The sequence below is a fragment of the Geospiza fortis genome, unplaced genomic scaffold, assembly GCF_000277835.1.
Source record: "Geospiza fortis unplaced genomic scaffold, GeoFor_1.0 scaffold246, whole genome shotgun sequence".
Taxonomy (NCBI): Eukaryota; Metazoa; Chordata; class Aves; order Passeriformes; family Thraupidae; genus Geospiza; species Geospiza fortis.
The window spans coordinates 48,846-69,191 of NW_005054476.1; the positions used below are offsets into that span (position 1 = coordinate 48,846).

Sequence of the window (20,346 nt, forward strand, 5' to 3'; positions counted from 1 at the left end):
AGTTGTTAATTGTTACTCACAATAATCTAAGCTGTGCTCACAACCCACACTAGTATGAAAAGTGTGATTATGCAAGGAAATTCAAGGAACTGAGTAGTGTTACAAGAAGGTTGGAGAGACCTGTCCTGGGGGAGAAGAAGGGGAAAGTGCCATTCTTTCCTCTCTCAACAAAGCACCTCTCCAAGGGGGGAAATGAAAAGGTGTAACTGTTGATTTTCTCCATGAGATGGTCACCTGAGTACACCTGAGTGGCACTGTAAGGCCCAAAGACACCAGATCAGGCACAAGCCAGTGCTTCTATCATCACTTTACCAGGCAAAGCAACACAAAGTGATATGCAGCATAGTAAAAGCAAAAATGGACATTAACAATCACAGGAGGTTTTGTACAGCAAAGACGGCATCAAGCATGACAGCACCAAAGTAAGTATGGTACACATCAGTGGTGGATATGATCTGCAGTGCATTGATCTGATCTACAGTGAACTGGTCAACAACTAACCAGGCCTCCAAAGACCACTGACACCAAGCAGGGTGGAAGAATCCTGGTTAAGGTAAGGAAGACAGGTGTAGCTGTCCGTGGATGGGCTCAAACCAGCATCTTTTCAGTTAACAGCTGCTCACTGATTGCATCACAGAGACCTGTGGCCTTGTCATTTGGTGTTGCTGTGTTGCTCAGCTCTGCTCAGCTCTGCCCTCTCCCAGCTCCCTGAGCACCCCAGGTGATTAAGGTGGGGGCACAGAGTGTGAAACAGAGAAGGCCTTGATGCTGTGCAAGCATTGTTCAGCAATAGCTTTAACAGCGTTGTCTTACCAGCCCTGTTTTGGTAACAGATCTAAAACACTGCAAGTGGTGGGTTGCTTTAAGGAAAAATTAACTTCTTTCCTGCCAAATGACATTCTGCACTGGCTTCCCTCTGAAGCCAGTACCATTAGACATTTCTGTCATTTATTACATGAACCATAACACTTGAACAATACATTACCCAATCATTTTCTGAGTATACAGCATTGTGCTATCCTTATCTTGCTCAAACAATACTAGCACAGCATGTACCAGTGACTAATACATATGTACACACACAAAAAGATTAGGAGGGAACTGCCCTTCCATCCTATTTTTTGTACCCTGTGCTCATAAAGAAAAAAAAATTCAAGCAAAATCCACATAATCTCCCCTTTACCAAAAAAGCTGTGTAAATTCCCAGCTTTTCTTACGTGATTTAAGGAGTTTATGTCGTGATTGGCATCCAAAAGGCTTTTTACTACCCGTAGATTATTACTGAGGACTGCTAAATGGAGAGGGGAATTCCTCTGCTGTGGAGGGAAAATAATAAATTGTAATATTTGGGAATATTATTACAAGCTCATGCAAACAACTTGCAAAGGTGACATGCTCTAGCAGAGGCTCAACACTGCAGAAAACACAGCTGGATGTGTGGAGTTATACCAGAGGTGGTAGCCTGCTCCCACCTAGAAGTGGGTAGTCAAATACAGCTGAGAAGACTGGAAATGCTGAGTGCATGGGGTGTGCATCAGTGTGACACCACTTACGAATGCAGCAAGGCACTCCTCCTGTGTTCCTGCCTGGGATGTGCTGCTATCCTGACAGCAGAGAGATCAGGGTAATGTTCCTGCTTCCTCAGAGAAGTGGATTTGCCCTTTGTTGAATGGCCTGGAGACAGACTCATTCTGTATTCGGTAAACTGATGTCGAAATCTACTTTCCAAGAACAAACCCTTGTCATGGGTTGCTGCTGGAAATGTTCTTCATACTGAAGTGACTTACTGTCATATTTATAAAGCATGACAAATTACAATTAGTAAGACAGAGGTTTTTTTTGAGTGATTATGAAATAATATAACCAAGGCACAGATTCAACATCACTCAAAATCCACACTAGGTGGTAAGAACACTCTGTATATTGAACCTGTGATGGATCAGTTTCTTGTGAAATACAACTAAAGAATAATTCCATACTAGTACCATTCATGGTGCCAGGTAGCAGTTCAGTGTTTTTATAAAACACAGACATTTCTTCTGAGCTACAGAAAAATAAAGCAAACTCTTATGCAACATTATGATGGAAACATTTGCAAAATGTAATTTTTTGGAAATTTGGAAATTCTTTTGAAATTTGTAATTTTTTTTGAAATTTTTTGGAACTCAAAATTTTTTTGAGTTGCTTCTGCTGCAGAAAGCTAAGGAGAACAAGCAGCACAACAACTGCCTGACCTTTAAATCATAACAAGCACAACATAAATTGTTATTCCTTGACAGCTTTCTGCAAGAGGCCAGTGATCATGGCATAATTAATGAAGCCCAGATTCTATTTTCATCCTGTAATGTAGAAGTGGAAAATAATTTCTTATTCATAGAAAATCTCAAATATCTGTAATATCTAAACTGAGAGAGAATTTGGGTAATATAAATACGTCTTTCTTTTTAAATCAGAAAGAATGTTGGCATGCAGATTTTGAAGGCACCAAGGGTGCATTTACCTGCAGAGGGTGAAAGCACTGAAGTGTTTATTTACATTTTCGTTATCTTTATTCAAAATCATGTTGACTCTTTGCCCATGGCATTACTACTGCTAGGTTCAAGCAGGGCATTTCGCTCTCCTTCTCCGAATGCCTGGCCCTTGGTGCAGCCTGGTGGTGTCCACTCCACACTGCTCCAGCCTGCTCAGGCCCTCACTGGGCTGACAACAGGATCTTGTCTCTATTGGCCTGTGTGTGTGGCTAACCAATATCTAGAAACCAAATAATAGCGTGTTTGGGAAAAAATTCAAGGAACTACTCAATCTCATTCAGCTGTCTGAATTCCCACGGAAAGACAGGACAGGCTGAGCAGCAGCAGAAGTGTTATTCTGATAAACACTCACCTCAGGTTTAGGAACCAGGTCAATATTCTTATCAATAAGAAAAGTAACCAAGGATACATGTCCATTCTGAATTGCAACCTGCAAAGCACTGCTCTTGTTCTGAAAGGAATTTGATAGACAGAAAAACTTATATTTCTATTGCTGAAAAAACAGTATTAAAGAGAGGCATAAATATCAGGAAATCTTGTGTTTAAATTTGTCTTAGTATCCCCTCCACCAATAAAACCCTTTGACAAAATGATACAAAATGAAGGACATCAGCAGCTGGCATGATGTTTTTGTCAACAGTGAAGGAAATTCCCAATTTTACTGTATTACAACAAACATACTAAAGAACACGTGTATCCCATGGCCCCATCCAACTTCTCTTAAAAAAGAGACAGATCAGCATCATCATCTATACTGTGCCATGGACAACAACAATGCCAAAATGTCTCCTATTCTGTTAGTTAGTCTGTTAGACCCTTACCAAGCAAGTATGGCTACATTAACCAGTAAATCCATAGAACAGTTAATAAATCAATAGAAAAATTAATTAATATAAAATAAATTTTAAAATTAATTTTTACAAAATAGTTCTGCTTAAACAAACAAGTTCTCATTCTGCTGGAATCATAAACTTCTTGCAGCAGGCTAGCCAAGGCCATTCAGCAGATATGAGTTGGACTGCAGCTCAGGAATCACATGTACAGAACAAGTTTGTCATCAGATCAGTCACAACCACTGCCAAAAAGGAGGATTTTCAGTTATCCTCGCTGGTCACATTTTCTGGTCACGTTGTACTAGCAGGCATACAGGAAATTAAAAGCTCCACCACAGCATTCCATCAAATAAAGCTAATGTTATTTTACTTCCACACTGGTTTTATTCTGTTAGCACTCTCTACATTCCCCATTCTATTTTTTAACTGCTTAAAAAAAAGAAAAAGAGCAAATATCCTTTGCTATTAAGGTCCTTTTCACAGTCTAGTATGCCCCACTAGGAGGGATGCTGTGTACATACCTGAGTTGAAACATTGATGTCACTCCCTGCCTCCAGTAAGAGTTCAGCACATTTTTCATGACCTCCCTCAACAGACAAGTAAAATGGAGTTTCTCCATCCTAGACCAAAAGAGAGAAAATGTCTGTTCCAATTTAAGAGATGTGACTACAACACTGAGACACAAAACACCCCAGTAGGCTCCATCAGGCCCATCCAAATCTTGAAGGACATGGCTACTCACCAGCAGTTAAGATGATGTTTATCTGGACAGATGTATAGTAAAGTTTACAATACAGAAAACTATTCTAAAAATATTAATCATGCTTTTTTTGGTGGGCAGCAATTGTTGCCATTCAACAGCAGGAAACACCACTACCACACTAGTACATACAGTTCCAATTTCTGTCAGTGCAATGCCATGGATTTCTGACAAAATCACAACCCCCAGTGCTAGCTATATGGAGAACTTTAAGCAGAAATAATCCTGTTTCATATTTTTTCCAAATCTTTTCACAATGAAGGAGTCTTCATGTCTCCACAGCGACTCTATAAAATGGGATACATCAGCTTATCTAATACACAATTATCTAATTCCTGCTTCTCAACATCTAAAATACACAAAGGTTTAATGAAAGTTACTCTGGTGTTTCAACAATCACAAAATAATCAATAAATCCTAATTTTTCTTTGCTTAAAATCCTGATGTTATTCTGGTAAACAATATATTTTAGTACTTTGCTCATGCTGTGGGAAGAGAGATCTGTTCATACACGGATCACAGCATCTCCAGCTGGATGGGAAGGTCACACCATTAGCCATGCCAAGACAGGGGCACAAGCAGCACAAACTCCTTGTGCAGAAGCAACATTCTTAGACAAGCCTTGAAAATGCAAGGGCTCCACATTTCAAAGAGGCTTGTGAGCCTCACAACAGGCACAGCTGAAAATAGCAGACAAGTTGGATGAGAGTGAACTTCTCAACTTACCAGTCTGCCACTGATAAACGAAGAGGAGGAGGGCCTTGGTTAGGAGTTACAAATTTTGCCCCAGCTAATACACAATTGATGAATATGCTGGCTGAGCTCAGCAACAGGAAAGTGTCTGCAGCCAGTTTTGTGCAACTGAGATCAGATGGACAAGATACAAATTACCTCTGCTGAGGTGCTGTGCTTGGTATGCAAGTCCAACTGGCTCAATTAATAGGCTGCAAAGCACCAGAAGAGCTTAAAAGTGAGATGTTAAAAGGAATGGGATCACACGGTTAAAAATGCTAGATGACAGAAAGCAAGGGGGTCAAGGCCTTCCTCTGTTCTCTTCTGCCAGTAGTTATGCAACAGCTTGCCAAATGCAGGGGAGGATGTGTGTAAGGGATAGAGGACAGAGGAAAACACTGAAGGAGGGATAATTTAGGGAGGTTAATTTATTGGACAAGGAACTAGGAAACAGGATGCAAAGTTACTAGGAAACCAGGAAGACTAATGAAGTCTCTTCAGTGCCACATCTCTTCCTTTCAAATTTGAATTTTTAGAAAATTTTTCAAATCTCTAACTTTATTTCTTTCAACAGTTTAGTGTATTTACCTGATTGAGGTCATTTATTTCCTCCCATTGTTCAAGCAGAATTTCTACAACTGCACTGTGACCATTTTTGGCTGCTAAATGCAATGCTGTGTTTCCCTCCTTGAAATTAAAACATCAAATAATATACTTTAAAATCCAGAATAAAGACATTAACTAAAACCAACAAAATGCCTTTGGTCTTTTACATGCAAGTCTTTCTTACATACAAGGAGAGGGAGGCAACTGCACACAGCTTGTGGCAAGATTCAGTCTAATTTTGATGTAGTCTGATCTAGTTGGTTGTCTGAAAACTTCAGTGTATACCAGAAAAAAGAGCTGAAATTCTAACTCCAAACAATTGAACCAGAAGAAACCTTCAGGTACTGGTTCCCACAAGGGTGGGTACTACACTGAGCCCCTGAGACCATTGATTTAAAGAGTAAAAAGCCTGGGTCAGAGCATAGAAATTTGTCATGGCTTTGATATCAACATCACAATCTTTGATCTCTGTCACCATCAGTGCAATTTCTTTCCAGGAAATTAAGAAACACAAAACAGAAACAAAACCAAAACCAAAACACCACACCACCAAGCAAAAAGAAGCAACTAACAACTTCAGGCAGAGCAGCAGCTTTTGAACTAAAAGAAAATGGAAGCATACAAAATAGTATAAAAATGCCTAAAAAATTTAGAAGAATCCTAACTCTCAGAAAAATGAGAGTCCAGAACAGTTTTTCATTCACAGCATTGGGTGGGAAGATGTGGGAATCCTTTTTACCATTGATGGTTAGAGTGTGATTTAGTTTGGTGACCCAGGAGATGAGCTTCTGTCCTGGCTTCTTACCTAATTTGCAGGAAGGACCACAGCATTTACCTCCTGGTGCTGTCAACACCTCTAACCTGATAGATATCTGGGACAACACTATCTTCCAACCTCTGCTGATAAACTGCTTAGCACAGCAGAGCTCTGGGTGGCACTGCAGCTTTTAAACTATTACCAGAAAACCAAAAAATCCAACATCACTTCCTGAGTGCTTTCTTACAGTGTTCTGTTAATGCAGTATCTGACATATTCACAATTTTTACTGCAGTTGTCTTACAATGCCTCAGATGCAGAGAAATACTAACTTGCTCATTTTAGAAATAGTAAAGCAAGGAAAAATAAATTTAAGACCACACTTTGAAAATTACGAAGATACCTTAAAATACAGTGTCAAAGCAAACTCAATCAGATTGAAGTGTTAAGGTACCGCTGAAAAAGAATTTATAGGTGTTTATTTTCATCCTGAAGCTTTTAAACACCTTTGAAAAATTGATCACACAGTCACACACGGACACAGACAGAGTGAAATACTGAGAAATATGATCTCCCAGAAGAAGCTGACACCTTTATCACCAGGCTTCCCTACTTCTCTCAACAGACAGCATATGCTAGTCTTGCTTTGCATAAATTATGAATGTGTACGGAAAAGCCTCCTGGTAATCATCCCACTGCCTTCCCTTTATGACTAAGAATCATCATATGTTTATTGGTCCCTTATATCACTGTAACTTCTGTGCAGCACACTCAGATATTTGATTGTATAATAATCACAGTGAAACAAAATAATTTTTCATAAGCACATTTGTAGTTGTACTTCTGTGGAAAATAAACATTTACCTCATCTTTTTCAGATGTAAATAGCTTCAGAGCAATCAAATTTTTTATCATGTCAACATGGCCTTTTTCAGAGGCCAGAAGAAATGGCTTTTTACCTTTCTAGAAAACAATTATGGAAAGAAACATAGTGTTACAGAAAGTAGAAATACTTCTAGTTACTAGATATATGGCATGCATAAGTATATGTGAATCCTACATAAAAATTTATATATCATATGACTAAGGAGATTAACACAATAGTAGAAGATACATAGAAGAGCAGTAATTAAAATTACACTAAGTGTGTACAAACAGATCATACATCTTTCATATCCTGAATAAAATATATAAAAGTTGTTTAGAAATGGTGAAAAAGTGGAAAATACACTCAAAATATTTTAATCCTATTTTTTATTAGTATGAAAATATTAATTGAAATAACTGTGTCATTAAAAGTCTGAGGATGCTCAGAAACAGGTAGTAAAGAAATGGCAAAATTTATTTCCACGGGTGAGTTTGAACCAAATTCTGGAAACAGCGACCAAAACCGACGTATCTCAGAAGTTTCATCCAGGAGGCCTGAATTTAGCACTGTACATTGTAGGGGGTTTTGGTAGTGTTGAAACTAACAAAAACTTTTCAAACCATTTACGAACTCTACTGCAGAAAGTTATCTTGACACAAAACCATACCACTGTTCAAGATAGTAAGGCATATAACCAGCTAGGTAAAATGGCTTCACATCATGCCTGGTAGTGCCTATAGAAATGTCTAGAAAAAAATGTAAGCACCTAGTAGAGAATTGTGATGCAACCTCAACCGGTGGTTGAGAAGGTCCTTCCTCGCCTTTCCATTCCCAGGGCCTAAACCTTCAAAGGAATGTTTTGTTAAATTAACTCTATTTTGTCAGACTTGTCATTTGTAAAAAGAATTCAGAATTTTGCACCCTTGAGTCAATAAAAGTCAAGAAACTTAGAAGAAAAAAAAGGAGAGATTTGTTCTTTAGGTGTCAGATCTCAGAGGAGTAAGTTTTCCTCATGTAAAGCTAAAATATCTGACTTATCTACATAGCATTTCAAAACAAGATTCCACAAGACTGTGGAAATTAAAAGCACAGAAAACCTGATGAGGACCAGGCACTGTTGAGAGTCAGTGCACAGCTGTAGGATGGCTGTACAGTTCTGTGTTCTACACTGATGAAACATGGCCATGTTGGCCATAACTGGCATGTTCTGGTAGGGGCAGGGGTCTGTGAAGATGAGCTGCGTGGGAAATGTCAGAGGCTGCCCCGTCAGACATTTCCAGCTGGCTCACAGTGGACCCAACCGCCTCATGATGTGCCAACACTTAACCCATCGTAGAACCAAATGATGCCTCTGTGAAAATGTATGTAAGAGTGGTTGGGCACTGCTGTGGGAAGGATGCACAAGGGGAGATACAGCAACAGAAGAAGATTCAAGGGAGGAGACACAGCGGAAGGTACAGTCACCCACAGGTGACTGCAGCCCATTCAAGAAGCTTTCTGGAGCAGAGGAAAATAGTGAGAAGCAAAAGCAGAAAAAAAAAGGAAATGACTGGGCACTGAACCCAACCTCCTCTGCCTCCCATTGCCTTACCACGACTGAGCATCTCATGCAGCAAAAGCAAGGGCAGCAGAGGGTGTCTGCAGTCCAACTGAAATGGCAAAGAGGGAGGAAAGGTGTTGCCCCTAGGGCTCGTCTGGCTGTTTCTTTTACCTGTTTCTCAGTATCCAAATCAGTAATTCAAAGTATATGTAACTGTCAATAAACTAAAATTCATTGAAATTCCCCAAATCAAGATTGTTTCCCCCAAAACAAAAGCCTCATAACATCAAAGAAATAAACAGAAATGCACTGTACCCCATCAGGTTTGTTCAAGTCATTCAGATGAAGATCTTGGAGGAAATAATCAACTATTTTAATGCTGTTGCTCTGTGCTGCAAAATGCAGTACGTTCATTCCTTCCTGAAAAAATGATAAGTCAGTCTGTAAGAATGTTTGATTTTTTTCCCAACATAAACATGTTTAGGGTTGGTAAAAATTTTTCATCAACAAACCTCATTCTTAGCCTTTTGATCAGCACCTGCTTTAACTAATTTTCGCATTATATCTAGATTTCCAGTCCAGGCTGCAAGATGAATCACTGTCAGGCCATGCTTCAAATAAAATGACAAAGGTAGAAATTACCACCAAAATATCTCAAGGCAAATTTCTTTAAATCTTTTTGATTGATTCAGTGTATTAGTGGGTTCCAATCTGTAGGCTTTTAGAAAAGCAGTATGAACACCTGACAGTGTGGGTGGGGTTCATCTCACTTAAATTAAGCTAAATGCAATAGAGCAAGACCTAGATAAATGTTTGACTTCTTCACAGAAGGTCTGGCATCTCTAGAGAAGGACTGATCCCATTTTATGATGGAGGGATGAAGTCCTACCTGGAAATTATTTTCTCTCTCCAGAAACCACATAGATAGATAGTCCTGGGTGCAGTGGATGACATTTCAAGTGACAATATGCAATGAATATACTTCCATGAGTCACCATAATTTTCCATTTAGACTCACCTCTCAAATTCTCTAAAAACTTTTTCTCTTATAGGAAGAAACTAACCCTGTTTTGAACATCTTAAAAACAAAAGCACTAGCTCAACTCTGAGCTGCTGTGGCCTCACCTCAAGTGCTGGGGGCGGTTTGGGGTGCTACAATTCAAGCATATAAAGCTATTAAAGAGTGTCCAAAGGAGGAACACAAAGATGATGAAGGACCTTGAGGGGAAACCATATGAGAAGCAAATGAGGTCACTTGGTCTGTTCAGCCGGGAGAAGACAGAGGGGAACCCTCATTGCAGTTACAACCTCCTCATGAGGGGAAGAGAAGAGGCAGGCACTGACCTGGCAGGACCAGAGAAAATGGCATGGAGCTGTGTAAGGGAGGTTTAGGTTGGATATTAGGACACCTCCTCGTATACCCTGTTCTGCACTTGTAATCATTCTAGAGGCTCTGCATGGGACTCACTCCACTTTACCAGTCTTTCCCATATTCGCAGAAATTGCAGTGGAAAACAGTGGAGGGCGATATGGAATATGTACCTGGTATGTAGGCAATAAGATAAATCTAGGCTTCAGTAAAATTTGTGGCTGTGGCCTAAAAGTCTGCCCTGAAAAACCTTCCAAGCCAGCTGGAGGCCAGTCACAAGCAATGCACTAGACATCCATCGTGGGAATGCTATTCAACATCTGCATTAATGACCTGAATGATGGGCAGAATGCACCCGCAGCAAACTGGATAATAAACTGGGACGAATGGCTGATAGACTGTATTGGTGTGCTGCCATCCAGGGAAACCTTGACAGGCTGGAGAAATGGCCTGGCAAGAACGTAACATAATTCAACAGGGGGAAATGCAAAGTCCTGCCCCTGAGGAGGAGGAGCAGGAACAACCACAGGCATCAGTACTGACTGGGGACAATTGCCTGGAAAGCAATTTGGCAGAGGAAGACCTGGGGGTCCTGGTGCACACTAAGTTGAACATGAGTCAGCAGTGTGCTCTTGCAGCACACAAGGCAAATAATGTCCTTGGCTGTATTACGTAAACACTGTGACCTGGCCAAGGGAGGTGCCTTGTGCTCACTCAGGTATTCAAGTTATCAGTACTTTGGGCAATATATTTTTCCTCTAAAAATGCTTTTTTCATACAAATAGGTGCAGTTCTAAAATAAACAGAGTTTTTACTGCAAGCTCTTAATTTTTGCACAATTGGGAGCACAAGAAAATCATCTGCTTTTACTCAAAGGAATTCCTATACATGTGAATCAAATTTTGGAGTTTTCTGATTGTTACCAAATGTACCTGCTAATATATACTATTTCATATTTCTCCTTCTATTTCTTTGGATAGAATTTAGATAGTAATCTTAGAGAATTCTTGTAAAAACAGAATGATTTTGTTTGTCTACGTAGTAACGTCCTTTCACTGAAATGTCAGAATGGGATTAAGTAGCCAAACACTGCATAGGAGTGGTGCATGCAGTACAAGAAGCATCCTTGTTTATTATTTTATTGCATGGTGTAGTTTGAATAGCTGAGGTCTGTATGTACACAGTTAGACTTGCTTTTGGTATCCTCCTTGCCTTTGGCTAAACCTGTGCAATGCAAGCCAAGATCTCTCCCTCACTCACCTTCCCATACTGAGTCATCATCTACGTAAATGAAAGCTACCACCTTGCAAACAGTGAGTAATTTATAGAGGTGAATGGGCTCAGTGCTTCTCAAGAAGACTTCCATAAAGTAATCTGTGGTATATATTTAAAAGAAATTTGTTAAATTGAATCAAATTTTATTGGAGAGTTTTGCTTTCAGTTAAAGTGGGTATAACCGGCTTTAACATTAGTGCCTAATAGTTTCCATACAAAGATGTCTAAGAGATTTAATCAAATAATTTTAAAAGTCAGTTTGGATTTGTTTTCTTAGCTTCTCTGAAGTTCACCTGACTTGTATAAATTTAAATTTACAATCATATGCACCAAAAGGAATGAAAAGGTGGGATTTATGACGTATATTTATGTCAGAAAAAAGCTTCTTATACTATAGAAAGAGTACTGTCAAAAAGCTCATAATCTGATAGCCTTTCTTATTTGGCTTGAGAGCACAGGGGCAGGAATAATCAACATTAACAAAACAAATGGTTTTGCCAGCATAAGCTACCTCCCTACTAGGATAATCAATCAAAGCACAACACCTCTGCAGCTATGCTAGTAACTCTCTCATACTATAGATTTAATTTAAGGATGACAGAGAAAAGTTTCAAACTAATGAACTGAAAATGTATTTAGTTTAACTTCCTGAATTCTGGAAAGCAAGGAGGAAGAAAGAACTATTTTAAAGTGACCTTTTAGAGTGTAATGCAATTGATACTCTCAGTATTCAAGAGAAGTGTGCTCAGAGGAAATGTTTGTCTCCTTGTCTGTTTCATAAACAAATCAAGGAATGCACTATAATATCTTCTATATTCCCCAGTGAGGGAAAATACATGTGGGCATGGGAGGCAAATTTTTTCAGAACCCAGAATAAATAGCATTGGATACTCAGGGGTAGATGATTTGTATGTAGCCATTGAGAGGACGCTGTTACACAAAACTCCCAGATTAATATAATGACTGCTTGGCTGCTGTTGAACTACCTCTCATGTGAAACACAGTGCTTTATTTAGCTACTGTGAAGTATACATCTCAGATTTTAGGCCTGGTGTTGAAGACAGCATAGGAGATGCATTTTTGTGTATCTAGGGTAAATCTGGACTCTGTGCTTAGGCTGGAGCCAGAGGACGTTGTAGAATGCTCCCACAGTCTCCATGCAAACCAAAGAGTAATACTTCTTTCCAGAAATCTGTAACATTAGCAGCATGAATCCATTCTTAAAGTGACTGTGAGGTAAAGTCATCCCACTCAGAAAGATGGAGAACTTGAGAAATTAGTCACCAAAGAGCTCTGAGGAAACATTAGTGTAGGGGCAGAATTGAGAAGTCCTTAGCTCCTAATGTGATACACTGACACTGAAACCTGAGAGTTAAGCTGTACAACTCCCAGTGTCCATAATGGCTACATGAAATTATTTCTTCATCAGGTCCTAGAGGGCCCTTCTGCAGCCTCACTCCTGCAGCTGAGGGGGTATGCTGGCATTCCCCCATGCAGCCCCAAGGAGTCACCCTTCACAGCAGTCATCTGTCAGGCACCTTATACTCACAGTATCTACAGCATTTATGTTTACATTCTTTTTAAAGAGTTTTTCCATGGTATCCAAATTGTTCATTTTAGCAGCATGTTGAAATTCTCTCTCATCTGGCAGTACTGTGGGAAAACATGATACAAAACCTCATATTATTTAAAAAGTAGCCATAACCAACATAAGGGATGATGATACTGTTTATATATTCTGTTCTTTGTAGTGATTTAATGTTATGAGTATCACTTGCTTCTTGTCATCAAAGCATTTAATGACTAGGTTTTTCTCCTTTAGAGACATCTGGCTGATATTTCTAGTTTCAACTTTTAAGTGCAACTAAAGGGAGACTTTTCACAACACGGATCATCGGAGCTGGCACTCACAGGAACAGTTTGTTTATGAAGGTCTTACTACCTAACTGCATCTCAAATTACAGCATAGGCATAGTAGTGAATGCTACAAACTTCAGCATTTATTTCGTATTCTTTGAGAAACTGTTCTGTTTTAAAACACACTACCAAAACACAAAGTATGTAAAACAGTAACCAAACAGTGTGACACAATGGAAAAACAAACCAAAACAAACGAAACCCACTTTTAATTTGAGACCTTCCTTTAACATCTCAATCCAAAAATTAGCATCTGTTTGGTCAGCTGAGGTAGCAAGACATATTCAATAACTCTGAAAAATAAAATTCCAGTGTCTGATAGTAACTCTGAAAAGTAAAATTCCAGTGTATGACCTCCTTTAGCTGGAGGTCAGAATCTTTTTCATGTTTATACGGTAATATTTCATTAATCACTTAAAAGAAAATAGTGCAGCAGTTACACCAGTTGCAAAAATGTTAGTACATACTTTTAATCCAATAGCATGTCACACTTAAAATACAATTAGTTAGATGTCTTCTGTCTAGACTATTTTGGGCTGAAGGCCACTTATCCAGTGTTATCATCAAGGAGGCACTAGTCTGTTGGACCAGGAACTACATGAATTATCTATTCCTTTGAGCCCTCTCAGGCAAGTTCATCCTACCACATTATGTCTAAGTTCATTAATGCCTAATCAGGACACAGCCTGAGGCACTATGACTGCAGAGCATACTAAGGAAAATCAGGATAGCATTCACTTAATTGCATTCATGTGTTCCCTGTGGCTATCATCTCAGGGAGAATAATCACATTTTTACTGTAGAAAATTAATTAGAAATTAAACTGGATACTTGCAAAGGCGTTTCCAGTTTCCCTAAGAAATTATCCAAGTGCCTCAAATAAAAGAATCATCCTTCCAAACTTCTCTGGGAATCACAGTCTATGTGTTATTCATATTACACCATGCAGGCACAAGGAAGGAAAATAAAAAGAAAAAAAAAGCATTTGCAAATAAAGATGCTCTCCTGGCATTTGTGACAAGGAGCATGGCTAACAGCAAAATCATCATTATGAACAGTGAACTTTGAAGAATAAATGCCTCAGTCCCAGTTTTCATAGTCATTACCTTAGGAAGTATCCAACAGAGCTTTCTACTAACTTGATTTCAAGCTCAGGTAAACCAACTGTCAAAGGATACCTTGCTCAAGGCAAATTTATGTCAAATGTGGAAAAAAGATACAGCACTAATTAGCAGCAATTAATTACAAAAAGGCCACATTCGTTCCTGCCGACTGCTGTCTTACATGAGGATGCAAAGATAAAAGCAGGATAATCAGGAACAACCGCAAGATTTTACTCAGCACTGCTTTCAAAAACAAGATAAAATTATGTTTCTTTACTGTATGTGCATCAGCAAGGACAGTTTTGCAGTGCTAACAAAAAATTAAGTGTTCTTTTCTCTCCTGTCCAGAAGCAATGTATTGGCCATGTGCTGCTAAAAAGACCTTTTCCTCTGTACATTATATTTCTTCATAATCTCTCTCTCTTCACACTTAGTGATTCAGGAGTTGAGAATCATGACAATGTAGACACACAATGACTCTGATTTGTTGCCCAAACTTTTTCTGCTTTTGCAAATTTTTTTTTTCATTTATGGAATTACAGGAGTACAGAGCTGTCAGACTAAGCTTTACGGAAGCCTTCTATCCAAGCAGGGGTCTCCAAGATTTAGCACTCCTCCTGTAACTAGCAATTACTCTATTTTCAAGTAACAGCAGCAATCAATTATCTATGTGTGACTGCCAGGTTTTTTTGGGGGTATTTTCTTTGGCACTATACAAAAAGTCTGGCTCATATAATAAATATATTTGTATTGGACAATTTAATAGTTATATTCCATTTTTCTTTTGAGCTAACTGAAATTAGTACTTTGATTTCCTCTTCTGTTGTGATGTCCACAAGATGAAATCCACAACTATATTAAAAAACACACGGCAAAACAATCCCTGAATTTGAATTTATTAAGGAGGTCCAAGGAGGTAAAATTTTAAAAATCAACAATATTTGGATTCAAATGCCAATAAAAGTACTTTTACCCTTTTATTTGTAAAAATGAAATAATCTATTTAATGATCTGGCAACATTTTCAAAGTTTTCTCTGGGTTTTCTTTTTACTGGAAAAAAAATTACTAGAGCAATGTAGGGATCTTGCTAAGTCACTAAGATTTTTTTTTTCTAAAATAGTAGTTTTCCATTTCAAAGAAATCATGGGGAAAACCACTTATTGAGTCCAATGGTGATATTTCATTAGTTATTTTCTTTTTCTGAACTCTTTGCCAGCCTGGGAGCAAGAATCGCAGCCCAAGATGATGGCTCCTGGCTGTCACACTGTGATCACAGGACTGGGCCAAAGCAGGGTTTGGCAACTACCACTTAGTTTCCACAAATCACCTGTTTTCACTATCCACGGCTCACGCCAGAGAAGTCTGTTCTTTCACAGACTGGTGTGCAGATTGAAGGCTGGAAACCCCATTGCTGGGTTGTGTTTCTGAGCGCAAGATCCTCTGACTTCTGTGTGCCTCCCAAAACTGGGTGATTGGCTGTGAAACTGGTGGCAGACGCTCAGCTCCAGGGACGTGCCTAATACCAGCGAACCCTCTCAGAGCCGTTCAAAGGGGAAGTTAAAGCACGGCAGTGGGCGATTGGTAGGACTTGCCCCTGGGAACACCACATGCCAAAGCCCAGCTCCCAATCCCACATCCACACATTTGCTGATGTCTTTTACTACGTGTACAACAGCTCATGTTCATCGTTGTCCTTTCCAACCCCCACCGCTCATTTTGTTCTCCCGTCAAGGCAAAAACCAGGTTTGGGTGGGTCCCAGCAGCCCTAAGAGGGCCTGGCTCGCTGCCTCCAGGGTAGGCAGGCACCGGTGGGGGTCGTCTCAGGCCCTTCATTGCTGCCCGCGCTCCTCTTCCTCCTCAGCCAAGGGAAGGGCCCCAGGCCGGTGTGCCGAGGGAGGCGTCCTGCGTGTGCTGGCCCCGACAAACCGGGTCCCGGGAGGCCAGCACACGCAGCCGGGAAACACAGCCCTGCAGGCACACCTGCACAGCACCCCGGTGGGGCCAGGACACCGCCGCGCCAAGGGGCAGAGTTGTGAAGTAGCTTTAGGAGTTTGTTCTAAGAGAAACCAAGCACCTAATACACTGCATTTCTTGACAGTGGCTAGGCACTGAATGGGGTCATCCTTTTCCCATCCAATCCCCCTCATGCCTTCCCTAGTGGCTAGCCTTATGTGCCAGGAGCAATCAGCACCCTCAAGCGCTCACATCAGACAAAAGGCAGTCCTGTTGCGCTGGACACGTTTTGAAAAGCCATGTCATAAGCACATGTGTACAGACACACAGAGGTGTCACAGCTTGGATGGGATGCCTGGAGCCAAGTGGATTTATTACTAACTACTTGGTAGTCATGGAGCTCTTGATGCAGGTTGAAGGCCATTTTTGGGAGTTATTCTCATAATTGTAACCAGTGTTCACTGGACAGGGGAGGGTGACCATCCCTGCACTCCTGCATGCTTCACACAGCCTTAGGATGCGAGAGACTGAAGCGCTTCTGACATTAATTTGCGCATAATTATGCACATGTGATAGCAGTATTCATCCAAACACAAGACCCTTCAATTTCAGGTTTGCAAACTGTTTGCATTTGCTTTTGTCAGAGTCCTGTCAAAATCAAAACACACATGCCCACAGGTTCAGGTTTTGTGACCTGATATACTGAGATTCATCTAACCGACCTATTTCTCAACTTATCTTGATGTTCATTATGACTTTGGTCTTTGGTATTTCCCTTTTGTGATTTTTCCACAACAGGGCATAATTTTTTTTTTTAAATGACTACCTTGAATTTTACTTTAAAAACAGCCTTTGATATTGCTATTTCAAAATAAATATAGGAAAAGTAGTTCCAAGAAAGCAGAACCACCAGTATTCAGCCTCACACATTGGAGTTCCTTTGCTTAAATTTTTTCTTAAATTGATTTTTTCTTAAATTAAATTACACGATCACATTAATTTCCAAGATGACTAACACCATATATGTCCATACTAAAATTAATTTAAAAGACTCAAGAGTTTGTAAATTTAATGAATTTGGATACAAAAACTATTTGCTCAGATTCTGCTTACCATAAATAGATTTCACAGTTCTTATCTCATTTAAACATTTTTGGTATAGAGCGGCTGTGATGTAAAAAAATCTTTACAATTGATACACTTCAGTCTGATAAGACAATTTCACCAACTGTACTTCCAGTAGGTGAATGTAAGTCAGCTGAAAGAAACACAACCCTGGGAAAGCAAGCTCAGTGAGAAGAACAAGCCATAATTGCTTTAGCCATAACTGCATCATGGAGGTTTCCTGTGAGTCAAATGTTGCAGCAATTTCTTAAAAGGAAGAAAGGTAGGTCTGTATTACTTATGGTAATACAGACTGTTTTCACTGTTAATGCTCCTTTTCAAAATGAGAGACAACAGACAACTACGGAGTGATTAGGTTAGCCTACAAAGCTGGCACCAAAGGATGCTCATACAGAGCATCAGTTACAGTAAAATCATAATTTTCAATCACGAAACACCAGCTGCTAATTTCCAGTTTAATTACTAATGCACAATACTATTTCACAGCGTATCCTCTGCTTAAATGTTATGTGTAGCAAGTTTAGCACATTCTCTAACCACTTCCTACAATCTTGACTCTCTCAGATGGCCTCCATAGACTGCAGACAGACTGACACAGAAACTTAAAGAGCTGAAGAATCCAAAACAAAGTGCAGAGCAAGGGTGTACTGTAACATATTCCTTACTTGCCTTCACAGAGCTCTCACTCTGACAGGAAATCTGAGCACTTTCTTTAATACTTAAGATGACAATAGTAATACATACAGAAATGAGTAGAGCCAATATAAAAATAAAATGTAAGGTAAGACCAAGCATGTTGAATGTATAGACTGTCTAAATTCCTTTCTTCAGGAATGGCAGAGAGAGTAACATTAAGGTCACAGAATCACCATCCTTTGTTACTCAACTAAAAGAGGAATTCAAGATTAAGTACTTACATGTATACCTTAAATAAAGAGGTACTTACAATACCCAAGAAGTTGCATGTGATGCTAACCTAGATCATTCACATGCTTCAGAACTATGGATATAGTAAGTGTGAAAGGGCTGACATACAGGAAATAATTTCAAATTAATTAAAGACATCTAAAAAGAAATTGTCACATATTAATAAAAACAGATTTTAATTTAAGATCAATTGAATAACACAGAGAGTCACTGAGGAAAATGCAAAACAAAGACATTGGTTATACAGTCTTCTCCACAAGAAACAAGAAGAAAAATTGTATCACAGAAATTGTCGACAATGCTTAATCATGAACTGAAGGCCTTCTTCAGATAAAAACAGTAATAAGTATGGTATTAAAAACTATAAGAAGTATGGGATAAAAGGACTTGTGAACCCGTAAACACAGACAACTTTGTATTTGGTTTGCATAATCAAACTTTGGTAGCAGGGGTGTTACAGGGGTGGCTTCTGTGAGAAGCTGCCAGAAGCCTCCTCTATATCCAGCAAAGGCAATTCTAGCCAGTTCTAGATGGACCTGCTGCTGGCCAAGACTGTGCCAAGCAGAAACAGTGGTAAGGTCTCTCTGATAAGAGATTTGAGATGAAAAAAGATTATTGCAAAATTGTAATTGTGATCACAGAAGAACAGAGTGAGAATATGTGAGAGGAACAGCTCTGAACACACCAAGGTCACTGGAGAAGCAGGAACAGAGGGTGCTCCAGGCCCTGGAGCTGGGATGCCCCTGCAGCCCATGGTGAGACAGCTGTGCCTCTGCAGCCCATGGAGGTCAGGGAGGTGCAGGGATCTCCTCCTGCAGCCCATGGAGGAGACAGACCCATGCTGGAGCAGGTGGATGTCTGAGAGGAGGCTGTAGCCTCATGGGAAGCCCACACTGGAGCAGGGACCTGCAGATCTGTGGAGAGAGGAGCCCATGCTGCAGCAGGTTTCCTGGTAGGACTTGTGGCACTGTGGGAGACCCACACGGGAGCAGCCTGTCCTTGCAGGACTGCAACCCATGGAAGAGTGATCCACACTGCAGCAATTCACAGATCTGTTGCCCAAGGAATGGACTCATGTTGGAGAAGCTCATGGAGAACTGTCTCCCATGGGAGGGACCCCATATGTTGGAGCAGGGGAAAGATTCCTCTCTGTGAGCAGGAACATGTGAGGAGCTGACCATAACCTCCATTCCCTGTCTCTGTTATGCCACTGGGGGAGGAGGTAGAGCTGGGAAGGAGAGACAAAATGGGAAAGGTGTTTTTAAGGTCTTACTTTTCTTCTCATTCTGCTGTTTTTAGTGATAAATTCAATTCATATCTCTAATTAGAGCCTCCCTAGCCCATGATAGTATTTGATGAGTGATCTGCCCAAGGAATGGACTCATGTTGGAGAAGCTCATGGAGAACTGTCTCCCATGGGAGGGACCCCATATGTTGGAGCAGGGGAAAGATTCCTCTCTGTGAGCAGGAACATGTGAGGAGCTGACCATAACCTCCATTCCCTGTCTCTGTTATGCCACTGGGGGAGGAGGTAGAGCTGGGAAGGAGAGACAAAATGGGAAAGGTGTTTTTAAGGTCTTACTTTTCTTCTCATTCTGCTGTTTTTAGTGATAAATTCAATTCATATCTCTAATTAGAGCCTCCCTAGCCCATGATAGTATTTGATGAGTGATCTCTCCTGCCCCCTGTCTCAACCCATGAACCCTTCACTATATTTGCTCTCCCCTGTCCAGCTGCAGGGGTGAGTGAAAGAGCAGCTTTCGCGTCTGTCTGGCATCAAGTCAAGGTCAATGCACAATGGCATTGTAATAAATAATTTACAGTCACACACTGAGTTTTATTTTCACATTAATACTGACACATCCACAACCTTTTCATTACACTAGGATAACTCTATGACACTTCCCTTTTAAACAGATGGCAAGGCAACTTTTGAGGCTGAGACAACTAACTTATTTTTTTCAAGCACCTAAGAGTAGCTTACTTTTTGCTATGTAATGCTTGTGTAAAAATAGACGTTTTAAAGATACACACACAAAGACAAGGTAA

General features: G+C 40.0%; 1 protein-coding gene across 1 annotated transcript in view; it reads right to left on the minus strand.

Moving 5' to 3' along the window:
• The window catches only part of ANKDD1B (ankyrin repeat and death domain containing 1B), a 26,562-nt gene extending 10,437 nt beyond the window's left edge, over positions 1–16,125 (minus strand). The window contains 9 exon segments of the mRNA XM_014310018.1: positions 1,218–1,316; positions 2,884–2,982; positions 3,886–3,984; positions 5,445–5,543; positions 7,084–7,182; positions 8,943–9,047; positions 9,140–9,238; positions 12,821–12,924; positions 15,885–16,125. Of these exon segments, the coding sequence (XP_014165493.1) occupies positions 1,218–1,316; positions 2,884–2,982; positions 3,886–3,984; positions 5,445–5,543; positions 7,084–7,182; positions 8,943–9,047; positions 9,140–9,238; positions 12,821–12,924; positions 15,885–16,125 (1,044 nt within the window).
• Positions 16,126–20,346: the final 4,221 nt, after the last annotated feature.